The sequence below is a fragment of the Megalops cyprinoides genome, chromosome 14, assembly GCF_013368585.1.
Source record: "Megalops cyprinoides isolate fMegCyp1 chromosome 14, fMegCyp1.pri, whole genome shotgun sequence".
NCBI lineage: Eukaryota > Metazoa > Chordata > Actinopteri > Elopiformes > Megalopidae > Megalops > Megalops cyprinoides.
This window is the reverse complement of record NC_050596.1, coordinates 16,225,645-16,246,701: the sequence shown is the minus strand read 5'-3', so window position 1 is coordinate 16,246,701 and position 21,057 is coordinate 16,225,645. Positions and strand designations below refer to the sequence as shown.

Below are 21,057 nucleotides of genomic sequence, written 5' to 3'. Positions count from 1 at the left end.
CTATTAATTTTTTACTTTGAAACTGAAAGGTCAGCAAGAAGGCATTTCCTTTTCTTCCTTTGAGGCACTTTGTAATTTAAATATTTGGGATGATATGATAATTCTTTTAGTGAACACTGCATCAGTCTGTTCCCAAAGTCCTACTGAGAAGAAGGTCCTACCTACAAGGATACCAGCAATAAAACCAAATGACAGTGCTTGTAGCATGGGTACGGCTGCAGGGCAAATCAAGTGGTTAATCTGGCTTGATTAATGTCCACAGTGATATGGGTACGTCAAGCAGGACATGGGGAAATGCTTAAGAAGCAAAATGGAAAGAGTAACATTCTCATACCCCATTTTCAGCAACTGTTAAATGTGAATAGTGCAAAATAATAGCATTAATAATAAGCACTACCTTTTGTTTAGTGTTTTATTGTAGTCCTGTGATAATGGGTTATTTTTTGTTAAAATGTGGTAAGATATGTTGCAGATACCCTCTCAAAATGTGTTTACAGAGATTTCTTTTTAGCTTTAATTAAATGTTATGAGAACATTTTCTGGAATGTATGGAGTAGTTTTCCAAATGTACAGTTAAACATTAATTGTGTAAGATGGTACATGGAGTATATTCATATATAATTCTTTCTAATTTCTTATGTTGTCCCCTTTTTCTTATACACTTATGTTCCCTTTTCTGGAAAGCAGCAATATAGCAAAGTAACAACATTTATAGTCATTTATTTGTGAGCAGCCACAGTAAACTATACTATATGATGAATATGAGGTTTGGGAATGCTTTCATCTCAACTTACATGTCAGCTTCTGTAACACATAATACCCCCTGCACTGAGTGGTGACATAATTAAATTCCTTTATTTAAAATCCAAAGCTTTAAGGAAACAATGTGGTCTCCAAGATGTGTGAGGGTTGGAAGATGAGATTATCTAGCCTGTTATAATGCAGTATGATGTAATTGCCTTTGAATTTCAGAACCATTATTGCAACAGTCAGGGGCGATCTGGGCTGTAGTTATCCATAATCTTACAAGCAGTTTTAAACTGACATTTTAATCCGGACACATCTATGCATACATATCATGGCTTTTTTTCTACAGGCCCACAGAAAAAATGGAAAACATTGTGATGTATGCTGATTAAAAAGGTGACACAGCCTAGCAACAGTGTTGTACCACACCGAGTTTAGCAGAGCAGCAATACAGATACATGATATTGTAACAATATGTGATAGAAATGCAGTGGCTTGCACCCATGCACGTACATGACGATATCATTATTTGGGAAAGAAAATTATAGTGTTATCGATTGTAGTGCAGACTGAAGCGTTTCATTTGCCGCAAGGTGTGCTCTGCATGCCTAATGATTTGCAGCTGATGCCATGTCTTGTTCAGTCACCAGGGAGAATCAAGTGTACAGAGGCAGAGGGAGAATGTGGGGGGGGGGTTTGTAATTCAAAAACAAAACAAGAACAAGTCAAAGCGGGCAACCTCACAAAAGGAGTGCAATGAAAACATTCTGATGGCAGCCATTTTTAGGAATGGTAATGGCCAGGCTTGTCAAATGCATATTTGCATAAATTATATATGCAAGTTAAAAGAAGTTGTAAAGTAACACTGGTCAAAAAATGGTCACTCAAAGTTAGGAACAAAGAAAATAATAACAAGTGTGTTCATGTAAATTACACAGGACTCACTAGTATATATGCTAAATATCTTATGAAACAGCTATCTGTTGTGCCTGGATGTTTTGGGGGCGGGGAGGTAACAAGGCAGTCACATGTTTCTGGGGGACCTGATGTTCTGAGAAGCAAACAGATTGGATTCTTCCAGAGTTTCTAGATTAATATCTTATTTTGCTGGATTAAGCAACCTCAGAATTTGACAAAATCCAGGTTACTCCCCAATAGATTCCAGCTTCCTGAGGGTTAGATTTATTAGACGCACACTGGCTGGCTGCATGAAACAGTGGAAGGACACAATGCATAGCCTGTACTAGGCTCCATTACTGCTGTTTAGTTTTCAGTTTGATGTTGTCCTGAGCCACTCATTTCTCCCATCTCTTTGAGGGCCTTCCTGAGCCTGCCTCCTTTCCTCCTAAATCTCTCAGCATCTGGTGTGAGCTTGGCTTCTTCAGACCTGCTAAAGTGGTGGCATATGGAAATGTTAGGGTCCGATCTTTAACAGTATAGTTTAATTTTTCTCTGAACACTTAGTGGCTTCCCTCTGTACCAGGATTTTTTTCTTCCCACTTGGCTGCAGTGTTTATTTATGCTCTCAGCTCGGGGGAAAGAAGTGTGGAGTTTAGGCTTGGGTTACAAACCAATGACCACAATGCTTGGAATGGAATGCTGCAGTTGGGACACTGATACTGCAAATCTTAGATAATGCATCTCACATGTCTTCCTGTAGCAACTTCAGTTTTTTTTAATGGATTCTATGATTTCAAGTGAAAAGGCAGACAGTGTCAGACTGCAATTGAAATAATTGGTTCAAAATGACCATTTATTTCACAAAGTATTTGTATCAGTTACAATACTTTGAGGGGAGAGAATCATAGTCAGCATGGCTGCCATTAATGCCAAAATTGCATGCCATTTTCTTTTGCATGCAATTTGTATTTGTCAAGTTTGGATTGACCCTGGGAGGGTTTCCACATTTAAACCACAAACTTATTAAGGGGTAAACATATTGAAAGCTGTGAGAACCTTGTGAGATTGTTGATTGCAATGTATTTTCTTCAAATAATGACCTGTAATATGCCGTTAGCTTTTCTACAGGCTGTTGTTTTTGTGGTGCATCTGCCATGCAAGTGTCTGATGTTCATTTGTCACTTACACTTGTTTATTGTTGGTTTAATTGATTCTGACATCATTCTGGCAGCAAGATTCAAAGGATATCATTGTAACCACTGGACTTGTAGTTTGCATTGTCCCACGCATACACAGTCAGATTCTTAAATTGGACTTCAAATGTGTTTCAACATTTCATGCTGCCATCTGCCTCTCAGGAGTAATTCACATACACTGTATCAGACAGAATAAAACTGCTGCCTTTCCTGTTCTGGTGGATGCATTTTTAACTTAATCTGACACAAAGAAAATGTTACTTCCATTTGGCTTCATACGTAATGTTAGCTAATGTAGGAGAAGGCTGTGTCTAAGTAATAAGGCCCATTTGCTTTTGTTTTTGAAATGTTGTTTTCTGTCATGAACACATTACCTGTAGCTTTACACATGGAATTGTTGTTTAATACAATGTTATTCTATTGTTGAGATGTTAACCAGCTAGTTATCTAGATATGGAAGCCTGTGTTTGAATTTTGCTAGCTTGCATTATTGCTTGATTAAATGTGTCACTCATGCCTGAGAAGATTTAGGAAATCAGATTTTTTTTTTCCATTTTCTCCCCAATTCTTGAATGTCCAATTTGTCATCATCGATGTTCGGTCCCATTGTACAACCCCCACTGTCAAGCTGGGAGAGCGTGGACAAGCACGTGCCCTCCTCCGTCAGCCGCTGCTTCTTTTCGCACTGTGGTCCACAAGCTAAGCTAGCACAGAGATGAGTCAGAGGAAGACATTTTGTATGCAGCTTTGGCACATGGACCACAGGCGCATGATCGACTAGCAGGGGTTGCTCTTGCTAATGGGACCGAAGCCCCTGCCGACTTACCCGCCCCTATCCTTGGTGGAACGAAGCCAATGTGTTCCGCCTGTGAGCTCCTGGTCACTGTCGGCTAGTGACACAGTCGGGTACAAACCCAGGCCGTAGTGCTCCATCTACACTCAAAACGAGTGCTTTTACCAACTGAGCCACTCGGGAGCCCCATATTTCTACAGAGTATGCAAACAAGAGTACAAATATAGGACAAATAAAATGCCATTTTCATGTACCTCTCATCTCACTGTCACAAAATATACATAATTTTAGCAGAATTGTTCAGCAGCATTTTAGGTGGGCTACAGCCTGCCCAGTGTTACAGATGCCTCTACTACATGCTAGTTATCATGTTAGTTGTATCATGGTCTGGTCAGACCATGCCTGTTACACAGCATAGCAGCCAGGAAGCGAGATAAATTGAATAACAGCCTCATATATTCAAAGTGTGGCATTAGAGGCTACTGTTTACCCTTGAGTTTCCTCTGGAGTCCACATAAGACAATCATCTTCCTGTAAGTATGAATTATTAAGTACTTTATCAAGTGAAGTGACCCTGTTGTGTTGTGCATTACCCTTGAGTGTAGGAGTCCGAGCAAGAAGGCTTGAGTGATTGCAATATCTCACTTTGTGTCAATGTTTTAGTACTTCATAAAACGTAATATAACTGTCATTTGAAGAATGTTTTGACAAAATATTAGACAATCAATTGAAATCACTTTAGGCATATGACCAAATATAGTTAAGTTAGCAGAATGCTCTGTCAGTTACCTTCCATATTTCAAAGTATGATATTTTCAAAGCTGACAAGTGAGCAACTGGCCTTGTGACCTAATCATCTGAAATGGTAATCTACATGTAAGTATGAATCATTTAATTTGTCAAGTGAAGCTGTCTGTTATAATTCTCCTTGTTATAAAATGCTATGTACTGGTAAATAGTATATGAATGCAGCATACATACATGCCTTTTATGTAATCACATGCTAGACAAGGGAAACACTACACATGTTTTGCATATATTTTAAGATCTCATTCTTCCAATAGTTTTGTTTAAAATTTCATAGGTGTTATTAGATCTTCAGGAGATGAACCTGAACCAAATATAGATAGACTTGGGAGTAATAAATAAAACATTTGTTGTTTGGTCTGAATTAATAATAGGCCCTATATTATGTAATACTGAATATGGAATATGCATTTCTTAACTTAAAGGTCTACTCCAGTCTCAGTTATCCATGCAGTCTTTGAAAGTAGCTGTGTTTCAGTATTGCAATGCTTATTTTTCACACTGCACACATACAGAATAAAGGCCTTTTTTTGTTATGTAAGTTGCCATCTATCATTTCTGTTAAGTGTATGTATAGACCTGACAGTTGCCTATTAAATGTGATGGAGGGAAGGTTTGTGTTATCTTTTATGATCGAATCTGCTGTGGTTGATAACACTCCAATAATTCATATTGGGTAGCGTGCAAAACATTTTCTTACATTTCTTACATTTTCTTTACTTGGTATGGTCCTGGTCGTGATCTTGCAAGACAAAGAGTTGCTTCGGAAAACAAACTTAAACTTGACTGTTCTTAACCCCCTGAATACTAAGCTTCACTAGTCTGAGTATTATGCTTTTTCAAGCTCTGTGCTCAAAGGCTTGAATTTTGACAAGACCCCAATAAATTTACTGATTACTATTCATACATTAACTTGGGCAAACAGTGTTTTCTCCTTAATGTAGTGGCACACCCTGTGAAATGTGCTTCAGGGGTTGGTTTTGATTTCAAGCCAGCGTCACAGCCAGAATATATTTTCACTACAGTCTGAATGATGACTCGCTTGAAGCTATTATTGTCTCAAGGGCAGGAGAAAGCCTGCCGAATCCACAGGTGCACTGCTAATTGCATATTTTATGGTGCACTGGAACAAGAGGGGGAAAGTCTTCACACCATAATTTCCAGTGGGGCATAAAATCCAATTCACAATTAAGTTGGTAAGGATCCATGAGGCGTGAAAGTGAATCTTCAAGCGCAGACAGTCATTTCTCTCCCTGATCCCTTTTCTCTGCGAGGCAAGGGGAGACGCAGACCACATTACATGTCTCCCTGCTCTTCAAAGCCTTCATTCACTGAGGCTTGTTCCTTAATATTTCATCCTCTTGCTCCAGATTGGCAGAGGTAAGCGATATTTGGCAATGATGTGAACGCAGTGCTCACTTCAGCAAAGAATCCCCTCTTATTGCTGTCTTCTTTCAGCGTTGCACCAATTAGTGTCACGATAATGAATGTTGCATATACAGTAGCCAACATGCCCAGGGTACCTTTGTTCTATCAGTTCGAATCAATTGCATTTACAAATATTTTTTCTTCCTCTACTGTTTCTTATAGGGATGCAAAACAATGCTCACAAAAGTGTATGTGGAATGGCCTATCAATGTTTAGATGTGATGAACTAGTACAAACATGACTGCAACTACTCTGTTAAAGCTAACTATGCAAAAACATGCAGACAAAAAATACCATGAAGTGTCAGCAAGTGTAACTTTACCAGACTCATACCAATTATGGGTAAATCATCTTTCAAGTAGTAATTTATATTTCCAAATCAAAAATGATCCATGAAACTGTTTTAAATTATAGTTGTGCTATATAATAAACCTACCTGCCCCTTAACCCTTTTACTTAGATGCTCATGTGTTATATATAATTTCACTCAGGAAAACAGTGTGGGAAACTTCATTATACTTAAATAAGTCTGCTGTAGCTCTAAGCAGAACTGTATGTTCTCACTTGCATAATGATTGCCTTTGAGCAGCATTAAATGTACCTGCCATTCTGTCAGTGCTTTAAGTCTGGATTTAAAAGGATTTATTAGCTAGCTTTACTTTAAAGTCAAGATTATATTTAGCCACATGTTCGAGGCAAGGGAATCTTTTTTAATTCAATCCTCCTGCACAAAGGGTGTCTGTCTTGCCACAAATTGAATTCATCAATCTTTAATTTGTTTATCCACATCATGACACACAAAAAAACAGTGTATTTTAAATAGCCACATCTTCATAACTCAAGTCATAGCTGACACAATTCAAGTCAGAGTTGTCAAGTCAAAGTCAAACTTTTAACAAAATTGAATGTAACACAGAAGACCACAGACACTATAGAGGACTAGATGAATAAAGTTTCTTGGTTCCTTGTCTTCAGGGAATGTCCTGTTTCATCCACAGGAAGAAAAACAGCTAGATGAAAAATTCAGTGACTTCTATACTTTTTTACAAGCATTTTACAAGCATCACAAAGTAAAGTAAGCCTATACCCAAGAGGGGTTGAAGTAGAGTGAAGAAGGGGCTGTTGAGCAATTAAACATGGTCACATGGCATATACTGTAATGCCAAAAATGAGCATGCACTGGTCCCAGTAGTAGCTGTCAGTGAGGAAATGGTAACTCTGAAAACACATTTTGGTCAAATTGTTGCCAGATGCTGGCAAGTCACAAGTAAAATAAATAAGTGCCCTGTTTGCAGGAAGTGTCACCACACTGTTGCACTATATTATTATATCAATGGTTCAGTATTAAAATATATATAAAAATATATAGGCCTTTGAATTACTCTGCCCAACTGCCTCCTACAGGAATACTTGAACCCAAAAGGATGGGTGAATATTATAGCATCAGGGACCACAAAGTGGAAAAATATATCTTTTATGATAAAATCTTTGGCTTTTTGTTTCTGTTAGAGCTGGTGTAAAGCTAAAGAGTAGCTCTGGAATGGAAGGAAATTAGAAGTTGGAGAATAATGTCTTTGAGAAGACAGCTGGGTCAATTCTGCATCTCCACTGCCTGTATACAGCCCTTGTTGGCCAGCTTCAGTCAAAGGAAAAAGCTCAGAGGGGATGGGAAAGGGTAGAAAGAAACCATCGATCCAGGGAAGGGCCAGTTGCCAGCTCTCTGTAACCTTGGTTTAATGTTCCCCCAGAGAACCTTCATAGGCCCAGATTTTTTTCGGAGTGCAGTGCAAAGCAATCCTTTGCTAACTTGCTTCACAGAGAGTAGAAAAAGGATGAATGAGTTACAGTCTCTAAAATGGGTAGGTTCACTGTAACTTTAATACAAAATTAAAAATTAAATTAAAATTAAAACATGCAAAACACATTACCTTTCTATTGCAATTTACAAGTCTTCTTTACATAGTCAAGTGACAAACATATTATCCAGTTTCGAGTTTGACATACCTCATGATGAAACCATTTTTATCTTACCCAGTGTTACAGCTATTCACCATTCACTTGCAGAATCATAGGCCTTTCGAAATTAATAGTTGTGTAACCACATTAGCAGATTAAAGATGCATGCAGAGCATATCAGAATACCATTAAGCCTTTAATAATGCACTGATCAATTTCACTCAGACATTTATTCAGTTTAACAGTACTATTAACGAATGGGGTGAAACACCCTTAAGTCATTTGTCCTTCGTGGTCACTTTCTGCTTAGTTAAACTGATTAATATAATGCTGTGTCAAGATTCTGCTAAACATATGTGTTAGCCTACAATAGAAGGGTTAGGGTTAACCTACAATAGAAAATTGATGTGTTGCCAAATGATGACCTTGTTCAAGAACACATCTGTCTGGATTAATAGGCAAAATAATAATGAATTAAATATCAAATAACCTATTGGAAGTCGAATACTGAAACTTCATGAATTTTTCCAAAAGAAGGATAAAATAGCCAAGATGAACAATGATGATATCTCTATTCTCTATGAAAAACTAGGTAAAGCAATTGAAGACAGGTCACTCACTACCCAGATAGTGTGGCTCAGTAGGAACTGTAACTACTGCCACATGGATGATTTCCCTCCACGTGTCTAACAAAAGGGTTTCAGCGTCCCAACTTCCCCTTAATCCCCAATGAAGAACAGTAACACAATAAAACACCCAATTATTCCCGCTCAAAATCAATTACATGCAAGTTTACAGAACTGACACAACAGAGTAAGAGAATGGGGCTGGTACACCCTCCACAGAACTACATTCTACATTCAGTCTTGCTGTTGAAATTAATATCCACCCTCTCAACCACACTTTTTGTCCAATCTATGATATATATTTTAGACTTTTAGTACTTACTTTAGTCATCTGTATTGTATTATTGTAGTCTTTTTTATATAATCAATTCAATATGAATTGTATACAGTGCGAACATTTGCACTTGCCTATCACACTGTATTCACTTTCATGACTACTTCATTTCTACCAGGGGCTAATAGGCATTTCTGAGTGTGTGATTAATAATTCTTCCAACTGGAAAACTCTGCAGGTCAATGTGTCATTAATCAAAATTCTGTGTGTAGGAGTTGGTAGTATTTAGATCCAGTCATTGATGCCACATCAGCAGCAAAGGAGAAGTCACCTTCCAATGTAAGATCCTGTTTGCCCCCCCCCCCCCCCCCCCCCCAATCAATGTATACAGCAGTGAAAAGCTGAAATAGAAAATGGTTGGAGAGATACTCTTCTAGCTCCTCCAATATCTAAGTTCATTACTGTTTCGGTCATTTTCACAAAAAGACATTGATTTATGCCTCGAGCTCTATGAAGCACAGCCTCATTACACACAGTGATATGGTAAATCAGTAGATAATTACGGCATACATCATGCATCTGAGGGCACGGTGATTCACTTCATATTGGACCAGTCATTAAGGTCAGGATAATAAATAAATTGAAAATTGGATTTTCAAGCAAAACTATTTTTGTATAATTTTTGCTGGAATGAAATTTAGCAGTGGGTAGGATTGCTGAGGATGGAAACTATGAATAGTATTCATCATTCATCACATTGATTTTGTTTTTTTTTTAACACAAAAATGACACATGTTCATACTATGTTTTGCAGTTTTTAATGGCTAAATTCTGAATCTTTTTCATGCCTTTTTGTGGTGTAAACTTTAAATTCAGATTAAACCATTCAAAATTATTGGAAAAAAAGTTTGCCAATGGTGCATCATAAAGGCTCCAGGGGAATAATGTAAAAGAACATATCATTTTACTGTGACCTGAAATATGTATTTTAGCATTTGAATACATGTTTGTTTTACTTGTCATTGATTGGGTCAACTTGATCTATATATTGCATTCTTGTTGATGTTGAACAAAATTGTAAATGTATTCTTGATGATTATTTGAATCTCCTTTGAAATGTCACTGATGTAATGTGCATTGTTCTGTAATTCTTCTCACTTGCTGGACAGGCATGGCTATGATAATAATATCAAGTGGTATGTTTAATTTAATGATTTATTTTAAATACTTAAACTATTAATACAGAATACAATACATATGATAATGAAAAGTAATAAGCTAACAGATCAAATTGCACATTGCCTGTTTGACATGCAGTTTTATAAGCAATGACTACATGTATTGTAGGTATAATGAAGGTTTAATTCAAGCTTAACAACGACATGGCACAATGAAGACTTAATTCAGTCTTATAGCTCAAGGGCTTTAAAGGGAGAGGCCATTTATTTCCATTCTATTAGTTTACTCTATTCTAGTTTACTGTTGTTTATTCTAGTTTCATTGCCATATATGACCTGTATATATCCATACATAAACACATCCAGTGCAAAACCTCAACCACTAGTACTATTTATGTGTTACAGACTAAACATTTCATAATGTTAAGTTAACATTATCTTCTTGAATTTTTCATGAAGGGATCTTTAACCAGAGCCCAAACTGAACTGAATCCTGAATATCTGGACCTCCGATCCCGACCTGAACTGAATCCTGAATATTGGGTCCCATGCACACCTTTAGTGAGTACTGCTGGTCCAGTTCCTACAGATATTCATTCTTTCAGTGACATTCATTTGAACAGTACATCCCACCATTTAATAAACATCTGAAATGCTTCCACTTTATACTGATCCTCTACAATATTTACTCTTTAAACATTATCACAATAACATATTTTAAATATGGTTTAATTATGCACTAACAGTCATAAAGTCATCCTTAGTTAAAATACTGTTTTCATACTCATAATAAGACTCATAATAAGAGGATAGTTTGCTGATCTTATTTTAGTTTATAATGAAATTTTACACTAAGTTTTGTTTCTAAAACCTTTACTAGGGTAGCAGGGATGTCTGTGTTTTTCCGAGGATGGGTTTTAATGGAAGGAGATCTTCCACATAAATTCACACAAAGAAATTTATTTTAAAAAGTGTTCATTTTAAGAGGATTCTAAGTGGAATTAATAAATTGCGATAATATGCTGCTAGATAGCATACTGTATACATATTGATATATTGTACATACCATATTATATAGACTTCATGTACTGAGTGTGCAAGTATTTTTGAAGTATGTGTGATGGCCCAAAAGAATAGCGGAGGGAGTGGAGCAATAACCAGAACAGCATGCTGTCGTCAGGTGTTTTTATGGCTAATATCTGATAACTACTTGAGTTCTTTGAAGCATCTAATTGAATGGATGATGAAAGGGAACCTTGAGAATCTTGTCTTACAGCAAGCCTGCCCTTGTGTTCAACAGATTTTGATAAAAATTACTGATGTAGCTATCCACCAAATAGATGTTCCTCTTTTCTTAGAAGTGGTGCTGGTGGGTTGAGATAACCTCCTCATTCCTCAAGGTGTTCAAAGGGAATTAAATTGTTTGGTAGTTTTGATGGATGAGTTGAAATACTGTATACAGGGTGCCCTTCCTTAAGTCAAGACACCAAATCATTAAGTCATAAAACTGTCTCTAGGAGGGAGAACATTAAAAAGGAAGGGTAAATTTATGATGCATGCTCCATGGTAATACTTCTGATCAGGATCAATGTGAGGGAATTCACCTTAACATCTACCACCAGGAGGGTACACATTAGCTTAATGGATGCAAAAGTCATTGCAATATAAAAATGGAATGACAAGATGCAGAGGAAATGCAACATTTTGAATTCCATTAATTATAATGTTGTAAATGAGTTACCTAAACACAGAAAAAAAATACTCAATAAAATACTCAAGGATAGTTATTCCTAAAAATGCTCATAATCATATGTCTTAATATTAAAATTCCATCATGAAATTCTCAGCTATCAGTTTTTTTTTTTTTTTTTTTTTCAAATATAACATTGATTTATAATAATCTGGTCCCAGTGTCAGTTAATTTCATGTACAAAATTAGCAAAAATGGAATAATGTGTTATGCAGCATAATTTGGTGATGAGCTATCAAAAACAGGTGTGAAATTTATGAAACTTCGAGCAAATTAAAACTAACGTAAATATTTGTGAATGCCAAAGAGCGCTTTCAAGCTGAATACTAAAAGACAGCCATTCTGGGAAATAATGAAGGTGTTTTGTTTATTTTTACTAACTGAAAATGTAGTCTCAGGATACCAAATGATTTGACCATAAATCTCAATAAGCATCTATACTGTTAGTTTAATAATGACAATAGTTTAATAATGACAATATTATTTAATAGCTTTTTTCACACTAGTTTAATTTTAACTGCATTTTTAAGTCATCGGTGTTCTCACTTGCAAATATGTAAAGGAAATGGGTACATTAGGAAATGTGTTATTGGTCCATATGGGGTTTGCTTCCATACTGTGTGAGACAGAGTACTCTCCCTGTTTTAGGATCTAAGGTTGATTGCGTTGCATCCTGTTGCATGAATCAACACGAAATGCATCTGCATAGAATGAGGTCGCCATAAAACCTGGGTCATCAGTGATCCCTGGCTTACTGGCATTATACCCTGTTATACTTATTAGAAACTAATCAGATGATGTAGAACATAAAAGAAAAGTCATAAAATAGGCAATAAAATAGGCAATGTGCCTTTGTTGTGAGAGTAAAGACCAACACAGAACATTTTCCAGATGCATATGCAGTGAGCTCTTTTGACAAAGGAGCCAAGCCCAACCACATTAGTTCAATACATTTGAGTTTGTCTGTTTTGTGAGCAAGTTTTTCACCCAATCCGATGTCTAATGCAATGAACAACAGGAAATAAAGCTGCAGCATCAATATGGTTACTACTCTCTAAAAAATATCTGAAACTCTCTAAAAAGTATCTGAATGTGTTGTGTTTTATTATAGGCTTATCTAGAAAGGGTTGAAAATGAATTTGAAAAACTTGACCTCATTTTGCGGAGAAGAAGCTTAAGAAGATAATTTGTACAGTACAAATGGGGGGTCTAATTTAAACCAATGAGGTCTGGAAAAGGAGAGAGCATGCAGCCCAAACCTTTTCACCTAAACTTTCCTTACCCTCACGTGTGGATTATTCTGTTATGGCAGTTTCAGCAGAGGAATGAAGAGTGAGGATGTCTCTGGGCGTCCTTGAATAGTCGTTGGGGGATATCTGAATAGCTATATGAATGGGAGCATTACATTTTCTCAGAAATGAACCCAGCATAGCTTTGAATATGGGCTATCAAACATAAGAAACAATGAGATGCTGTGAGGAGTAAAAAAATGCAGTAGAGGCTTAACATTGTGCTCTATCTTTCCATAAACAGCAGCAAAGCTTTTAGCATTATCCTAATAGCCCAATGTACTTCACAGGGAGCTCTTTTCTCTATGACCTTTTCAAAGCATTGCAAGCATGATGTCATCATGCCTTTGTAGGTATGTATATGCATTTTACCTTGCAGCTTATCTAGCGCTCCCCATCAAAATGAAGAGCTATATGAGCATTTTGAATGGGGAAGTATTTTCTTGGCCCATCATGGCGATATTTCAAGAGCTTTCAATGACTTGATTGTAGTTAGATGCAGAGCTGAGATGAAGTGTACTTTCTGTCTTGTAATAATAGGTCTTCCGAATACTGTTTAGCAAGTCTGGCACCGGCTTGTCTGACTCCACAGGTGTGCCTACTTATATTGCATTCGAAATAACGTCAGTTCTGATGCATTTGTATTAGCAGTTCCTGATGGAGTTAATCAGTTGTCCGTTAAATGCCCACTCAAAGCAAAGGAGCTGGTTCTAGCACTGGCTGTATTGTCGTGGCTGCTTCCAGACTCTCTCTCTCTCTCCCTTTCCTGTCGATGTTTTCTCAATTACCCTGAAGCCAGATCCTTTACCAAAACCAAGGCCATGGTCAGATTAGACAGGATTTAATTAGGATTGTCATGGAATCATATTCTTCATTTTAATTCTGTATATTTACCTTTTCTGTGTCGTTTTCCAGTCATTTATTCAGTTCAATTGCAAAACATGATTAGCTGCTAAATGCACTATCCCTCATGTAGTGTCCCTGATCCTTAATACATACATACAGTATGGAGTAGTGTTGAATAAACAAAAAAAAAGAAAATGGTGATAGAATAATATCACAATATCAATAACAATCGTGGAGGTGGGGGAAGACATATATATTGACAGCTAATACTTCTTGTGGTTGGAGGTTGGTTTCCTCACCCAACTCCCCAACCCCCAATCCTCCACCCCTCCAAACACCACACCGATCTGCTCGGGCTCTCAGCCCCCTCTTTTCTCTCTTTGATTTCTCCATGACGAAAGAGAGTAGTCAGAAGTAATAGTATTGGTGTATTAGAGAAGTAAAAATGAGAGGAGTATCTTGTTGTCCTATATACATGCCAACTGCTGTAATAATGTCAGTTTTTTGTTTGTTTCATAGCATCACCATCTTCATTCCACCTTTTGTTCCTTAAGAAATCGTCATCAGGAAGCTCTTGAGTATGAGGGATAGAGATAATTTATAGGAAGTAACAAGACTATAAAGTTTAGCAGAAAAAAATTACATGTATGTTTGCATGTATGCTTTAGTGTGCACTCCTGTTTTACAGAATATTTCCTTATCCTTAAAGTACTGCTCCTCTGTAATGAAAATAGCTTCTTAGGGTTCATCCCCAGAGATTTGCCTTGTGGTGCATCTGAATTTACTAATTAGGTCCAAGGCCATTAATTGGAGCTTTGAAAACCAGAGTTGTAGTTTCTGAGAGCGTACGCTTGGGAAATGTTGGTTCAGCTAATAGGGCTCTTCACCTCTACCCACTGTTGTTTACCAAAACCAAGGGCAAATTTTGTTATGCCTTCCTTCATCTCATACTTTTATGTAACTGTATGATGTTTTTCAGACTTACACTGGCTCGGAATCTTGTTCTACATGAATATTTTTTCTACACTCTCCTCATCATTTTATGGAAAACAAAATTGAAAAAAAAAAAAAAAAACTATGAAATACTATAAAAACTATTAAATACTATTAAAAACTATTAAACTAACAGAATAGATGCTTATTGAAATTTAGGGTCAAATCATAGGCACAAATTTTGCTTGGGAACATATTTGTGATGATTTTGACTTTAATGGTGAATACTGCATAATTAGCATATGAGCAGAAGTCAGTAGGCAGGAAAACTCAAAAATGGCATTAGAGTACCATTGTCTTTTTTGTGTTGCTCCTTACATGATTAAACAGTACAGCTTCCATCATCACGGAGATTATTCAAAATGTCCTGGAGTATCATTCACAAATTCCATTCAGTTGTCTGTGGGCATAGCTATGACTGGCTCTGATCAGACATTTTGCTGAGGCTTAATCACAGTTGTTCAAAGAAACTGAGTGGATGATTGTATGCTATATGCAAAATACACAGTGATTTTAATCTAATATTCAGCTGCTCATCTATTCCACATAAAGCTTTTTGATACTGCAAAGGAAGAGTAGAATGCAGTGGTAAAAAATACGTTGACTTGCAGGACAAAATCTGTCACATTGGTTTTATATTTTTTAAATCATTTTTAGAACTCTTTAAGCATCAAACTAAACACAAAGCAATTGTATGTTATACTTATATATGTACACTTATGTAATTTGGATGGTTGTATTTCATTTGAGTTGAACACATTGACCTGTCCTCTTTCGGTAACAGGAATTATAGGTAACCAATAAAATCAAAAAAAAGTTTTTTTTTTTTTTTATTTCCACTAATTGTACTGATTTTCCACAATCCTACATATAACAGTCTATCTGATGAACATATTGGAACCATCCTTCTTAAGTACGATGAGAAATATCAGCATGGGGAGATTGTTGCAGTTGATTTTTGACAGTTGTCAATTCTATTTTTATGCAGCACAATATTTGAGATTGGGTCCCCATAACCATGTTTGAACATCTCTGATAAAGAAAATACCAACACATTGTTACAAATGTTGAATACCCATTCTTTATTTTTTGAGTAAACTCCCCAATGTAAAATGTATGTCAGATTTTCTTACAAGCTGAGCTGCATGAGAAATATGAAAAAAATGAAAAATTCTGTTCTTCTGAAACTACATAATGCTCACTCTACTGCATTCAGAATCCTTGTGGAGAAATATGGAATCTCAGTGGGACAACACCAGGGACCAGCAGGAGATTTTATGAATACTTTAAACACTTTGACTGATATTAGTTCAGAAATTTCACCGCAGTTCTCATTAGCTGAGTGTGAATATTGCATTCTTTCCCACAGAAATTTTGTTTGTGCATTTATGGCTGAGATTGTTCCAGGAAGTCAGCAATGACATTTCCAGATAGATACTCTGTCTGCCTCAAAAATAGCATTCTAGGGCATGTATGCAAATGCTGGTAAATGTATCCATTGTAGCCATATAATCAAGGGGTCGTGGAATCACAATAAGCTCCACTCACAATGCATTGCAAGGGGAAATGCATATACACAAATTAACTAGTATTTAGGCAAGGTTGCATTTAAGGTTAACAGGTCTGTTAAACATATCCCTGACTATGTGACTCTTTCACTGTGTAAGTGAGGGAGTTTGGTCCTTTATGAAAGGAAAACTTTTTAAATTTATTTTTTATTTTGAGTTTGTATGATCTGTTGGTGTATAAAGTCCTACATACATATATTCACACTTGTATGACTCTGGATCATGTACTGTGTTATCCTACATGAAATCAAACTGAAATGCTTTCTTGAAAGAAATGTTTGCTTTTTCAGCTTTAGTGAATGAAATGGGTTGTATGACCTGGGACTTGCCAATGTAGTGACTGTTAAGTATCACAGAGATGCCACAAAGTCACAAAAAATGCTCAACTGACTATTCCATTGTCATGTGTCCTTAAAAATAATGCAAACTGAGCATTTTTAATGTGTAAGAATATTTCTTCTAGTGGTTCGGTGTTTTCTATCTAATTGTTTACTTCTCAGATGCAGTGCACATAACAGCAAGACCAAAATGTGAGTTTGTGATGAAGTAGAACTCATACTCTTCACCTCATGTCCTAGCTGTCCAGGGCCTGTGGGTTTCAACATTCTGAGGATTAAGAACTCAAGAAATCTGCAAAAAGCACTTTTAGGACTAATAAAAGTAATAGTCCCTCCTCAATGGGAGGCAATGGGAGTTGTTCATTAATCGTCCCACTCCTACTTCAGCTGGGAGTAAGACCATTTCCTACGAGTAGATCTCACTGGAGCTTTACAGCATGAGAGGTGTCGCAAACAAATGGTAGTGCTGACATTTTTCACAGTTCATACATTCCACCAAATTAGCATGAATTGTTTCCATTCTTAGTCAACTTGAAAACAGCAAAAATGATTAATTGAAACTGTATTTGGTAATAATCACAATAATTAAATGTTTGTCAAAGCTATATGTTTTTATTTCTTCATTCCTCAATTCCCCATTTCTGTTGAGAATAATAGGCTAGAAACATTCTAACATAAGTCCACAGCTTGCAGAAATTGTGCATAATTAAGCAAATTATGGTAATGCAGTACTTCATATAGAACAAGAAATGTGGTCTTCCAACTGCCCAATTCCCATCTCCACAACACTACATTACTGATATTTCAAATATTAAGTAATTTATGTGTTTCATTCACTAAAATGCAACATGCAATTCACAAAGTTGTGAATAAATGAAATGAAAATGGCATGGAAAATTACATCTCCCTTCCAAAAGTATGGCTTTTTCCACTAGAACCATGTCTTTTGCATCATTGTAGAACACAGACACTAGACACCCCCAACTTTAATTAGGACAGCTAAACAGATACTACGTTTCCTTATTTTTCATTGTGCTTCTAGCCTTTCCCTGTGTATTTTTAATCATGCCACTCTCACAGCACATCTGACACTCCATGAGCCAGAATTAACAAGCACAGCATGAGATGGCAGCTACTAAAACAATACGCAATGTGGCAGTATACACTTGAAATCCTATGCAGCTGGATCTCAAACAATCACTCTTCCCCCTTAAAGTTTGTAAATATTGCATTTCCAGAAGCACCTGTATATTTGTGCATTGGAGTTGAGCATGCATCGGACCTTATAGTAGGCCTCAGAATGAATGCACCATAATCAGAAAATGAACAAATAAATTAACCAATGATGGTGTAAATGAGAATAGGATTTTTATGGAAAGACACTTTAAGAATAAGAATAAGAATAAGAATAAGAAATACTTTATTAATCCTGAAGGAAATTTGAGAATGTATGGGTAAGATAACTCATGATTGGTCATTCTAAGCTTAAGTGACAATACGGTGGCCCGTGAGCTGTGTAGAAGTTGTGCTATTTAAGAACAAACTTTGGAAGCAGGTTTGGTGTTTCATTGCTGATTTCCTTAATTTATCATCATTATTTTTTTTTATTATGACTTCAATTTGATTTAATATACATATATATTTTTTATTTTCAGTCAGACTCCCATTCTTGAATTAAACATTGACAGGTAGATATTTCAAGATTTTCCTTTCAAGCATGGCTCCCCAAATCATCATAATTTGAGCGGCAGCATAAGGCCTTCAAAGTAATTGTTTTTGTATTGTCTATGTCACACCTGACCCCAGTCAGCCAGCTCAGCCACGCCCAGCTCAACCTGCTCAGCCAGACCAGCCATGCCCAGTTCAGCCTGGCTCAACCACTCCCACTCAAGCACACCTGTAACCCATTCATCATCAAGCCCTGGCTATTTTCAGTTTGCCTCATTGTGAGGTATTGTTCTCTTGTGACTTTACTGAGTCTGCTTTCTGCCATTTGTTCGTGCAATTCCTGTGTTTTGACCTCTTGCCTGTTCACTGGACCTTGCTTGTGTTTTTTTTGGATTCTAGTTTGGAATGCTTCTGATTCCTGTTGCTGACCTGTTTTGTCCCCGACCATGTTCTTGGATTCTGTCATTAAAACCCCGTAACCGCATCTGAATCCCAGTCTGTTTCATTACAGTCTGTGGAAGATTTAATTTTGTTTCTCTTATGCTTTTTTTTTTTAATTGAATAAAGTTTTGAATCTCAAAAAACATTAGCTAACCAACTTTTTTGGTTCATCTTGACGCTCATCAGCTGAGTGTTATCAGCAAGGTTATCTATTACCCGGATGAGAGGGCATACTGGGTGACAAGCAGGTGATGTTTTGAAAAAAAAGTGATTTATTTTCACAAAGAGGAAAAACTATTTTGAGAGTCTTGTATATAAAGTTAGAGAAGTCAATGATGCACTTATTAGCGTCACATTTCTTGTTATACTCAGGCTACCCTGGTACTACACTGATTGAGCATTGCTAACCAACTAACTGCCACTAATAGTAATTGTAGCTCTACTGATGTTAATAATGACATAGAAACTAATTCATATCACTTAAATGGTTTTTAGCAGACCCAGATTCCCTGACAACAGTTTTGACATTTAAGTTCAGTGTGAAACACTGATATGTACTGTAGGGTCATAGCAATTTAAAAACATGAGTCTCACTGTTTTCATAGACACCTCTGCTGTCATGCTGTGAGGGTGATGTTCTCACATTGCAACTGTAGTTCACGCTCTCTCACAAAAATGTCACGCATTTAAAAGTGGATTTTTCCCCACTCTTTCCCATTTGCGAAACACTCAAATACGTGAAGATTTAACTGCAACCTTAAACAAAAATGATAATAATAATAATACATGTGGTTTTGACTTGATTTATGCATGTACATACGATGGTAACTTTCATTTCTGGGTATTACATTAAAAAAAAAATGGAAGCTGTTTGGCATGAGTTTAACACTTATCATAAAGATGTGTGCCTTGTATAATGTGACATGATCCTACGAGGCACACGTCTGTACGGTAATGAGAGCAACATCATATATACCTAAAGGAATCAATCCAGCTACCTAGCTAACCAGCAAGTTACAACCTGATGTCTAAAACACAGTAATTATTTGCTACCACTACTAGCTAGTTAGCTTGCTAGCTAGGCAGAGATGAAACCTACACCATTTCTTCATTTGACATCATTTTCATGTCACTCCTCCTCAGAGTACTGCTCATTAAGTTTATGCCTCTCACTAGGCTTGATGCCCAGAATGTATCTCCATGTTATTAAATTGATAGTAGAGCTATCAAAATATGCAATGTGACAGATACAGTAAATGGTGGCCAACTACCTCTCAGACTAAAACTAGCGGATTAGTCATCGAATTAAACCAAATCTTCCTGTGGTAGAAGAATTTACAATGTCGTACAGTACATAGCTTGTGATTGGACAACAACAGACTGTACGGAGATGACAACTGGAAAATGACAGAAGAGTCCTGCCTTTGACTTAGCCTACAGTAAAAAGCAATAGGAACTTAAAGGGGTGTATATTTTGGCATCTTGCATTTTACAAGGGTTCTAATATAACACAGACTAACTGTGATAATTCTATTGATTTATGCAAAAAAGCACCCAGCCAAAGTGACTAACGACCCTGTAACTTTAACCTCTCAAGGACAAAATCTACCTGCATTGGCAGGCTTGTGGATGTCACTTTTGGACCCTGTATGTACATTCATGTTCATTTAATAACACTGCCTACACCTGTTCCATAATAATAGGTAATTATGCTTAACCTTAAATGTAACATTAAAATTGAAAATTACTATTATCTTAATTTGTAGCATGTTCCAGAGCAGCTGACTATGAATTACAGCCACACTTAATGTAAAGTTACATGCATAACATTTTCAATGTAATCTTTTTTTTTTTTTTGCTGATCATAGCTGTTTCCAGAGACCTTGATTGCAGCAGACTGAGAGTCAGACCTGGGGAAAAGAAGTCCTAATATGATTATTGATGTGTTCATAGATTTAGGGCAATAGGTCTGTGTATGTGCATTGTGTGCTTCATTTTGTAAAATGGATAGCTCTGACCATGTAGTTCAAACTGGCTTGCACAACCCTGAGAATGTTCTGTGTTGGTGGACTACAGGCCAGAAAGATCATATCAATGAGTGGCCATAAGGCACAGAGCTCCCCTCAGAGCTACTGGAAACTGTGCCTGAGAACAGAAAATGATGGAGCAACATGGTCAGGAAATGGACGTGTATTCAAAAAAAAAAAAAAAAACTGTACCTTTAATGTTAGTGCACATATCACAAACAGCTTACCATAT

General features: G+C 36.7%; 1 protein-coding gene across 3 annotated transcripts in view; it reads left to right on the top strand.

The window, feature by feature from the left end:
- LOC118788842 (protocadherin-9-like) overlaps positions 1 to 21,057 on the top strand; it is a 141,698-nt gene that overhangs the window by 20,850 nt on the left and 99,791 nt on the right. For 2 of the 3 annotated variants that reach the window (XM_036544971.1, XM_036544970.1), the window contains one exon: positions 10,365 to 10,466. The exons of the other annotated variant lie outside the window; for it this stretch is intronic. In XM_036544971.1, the coding sequence (XP_036400864.1) occupies positions 10,365 to 10,466 (102 nt within the window). The remainder of the gene's footprint in view (positions 1 to 10,364; positions 10,467 to 21,057) is intronic. 3 annotated transcript variants of the gene reach the window in all.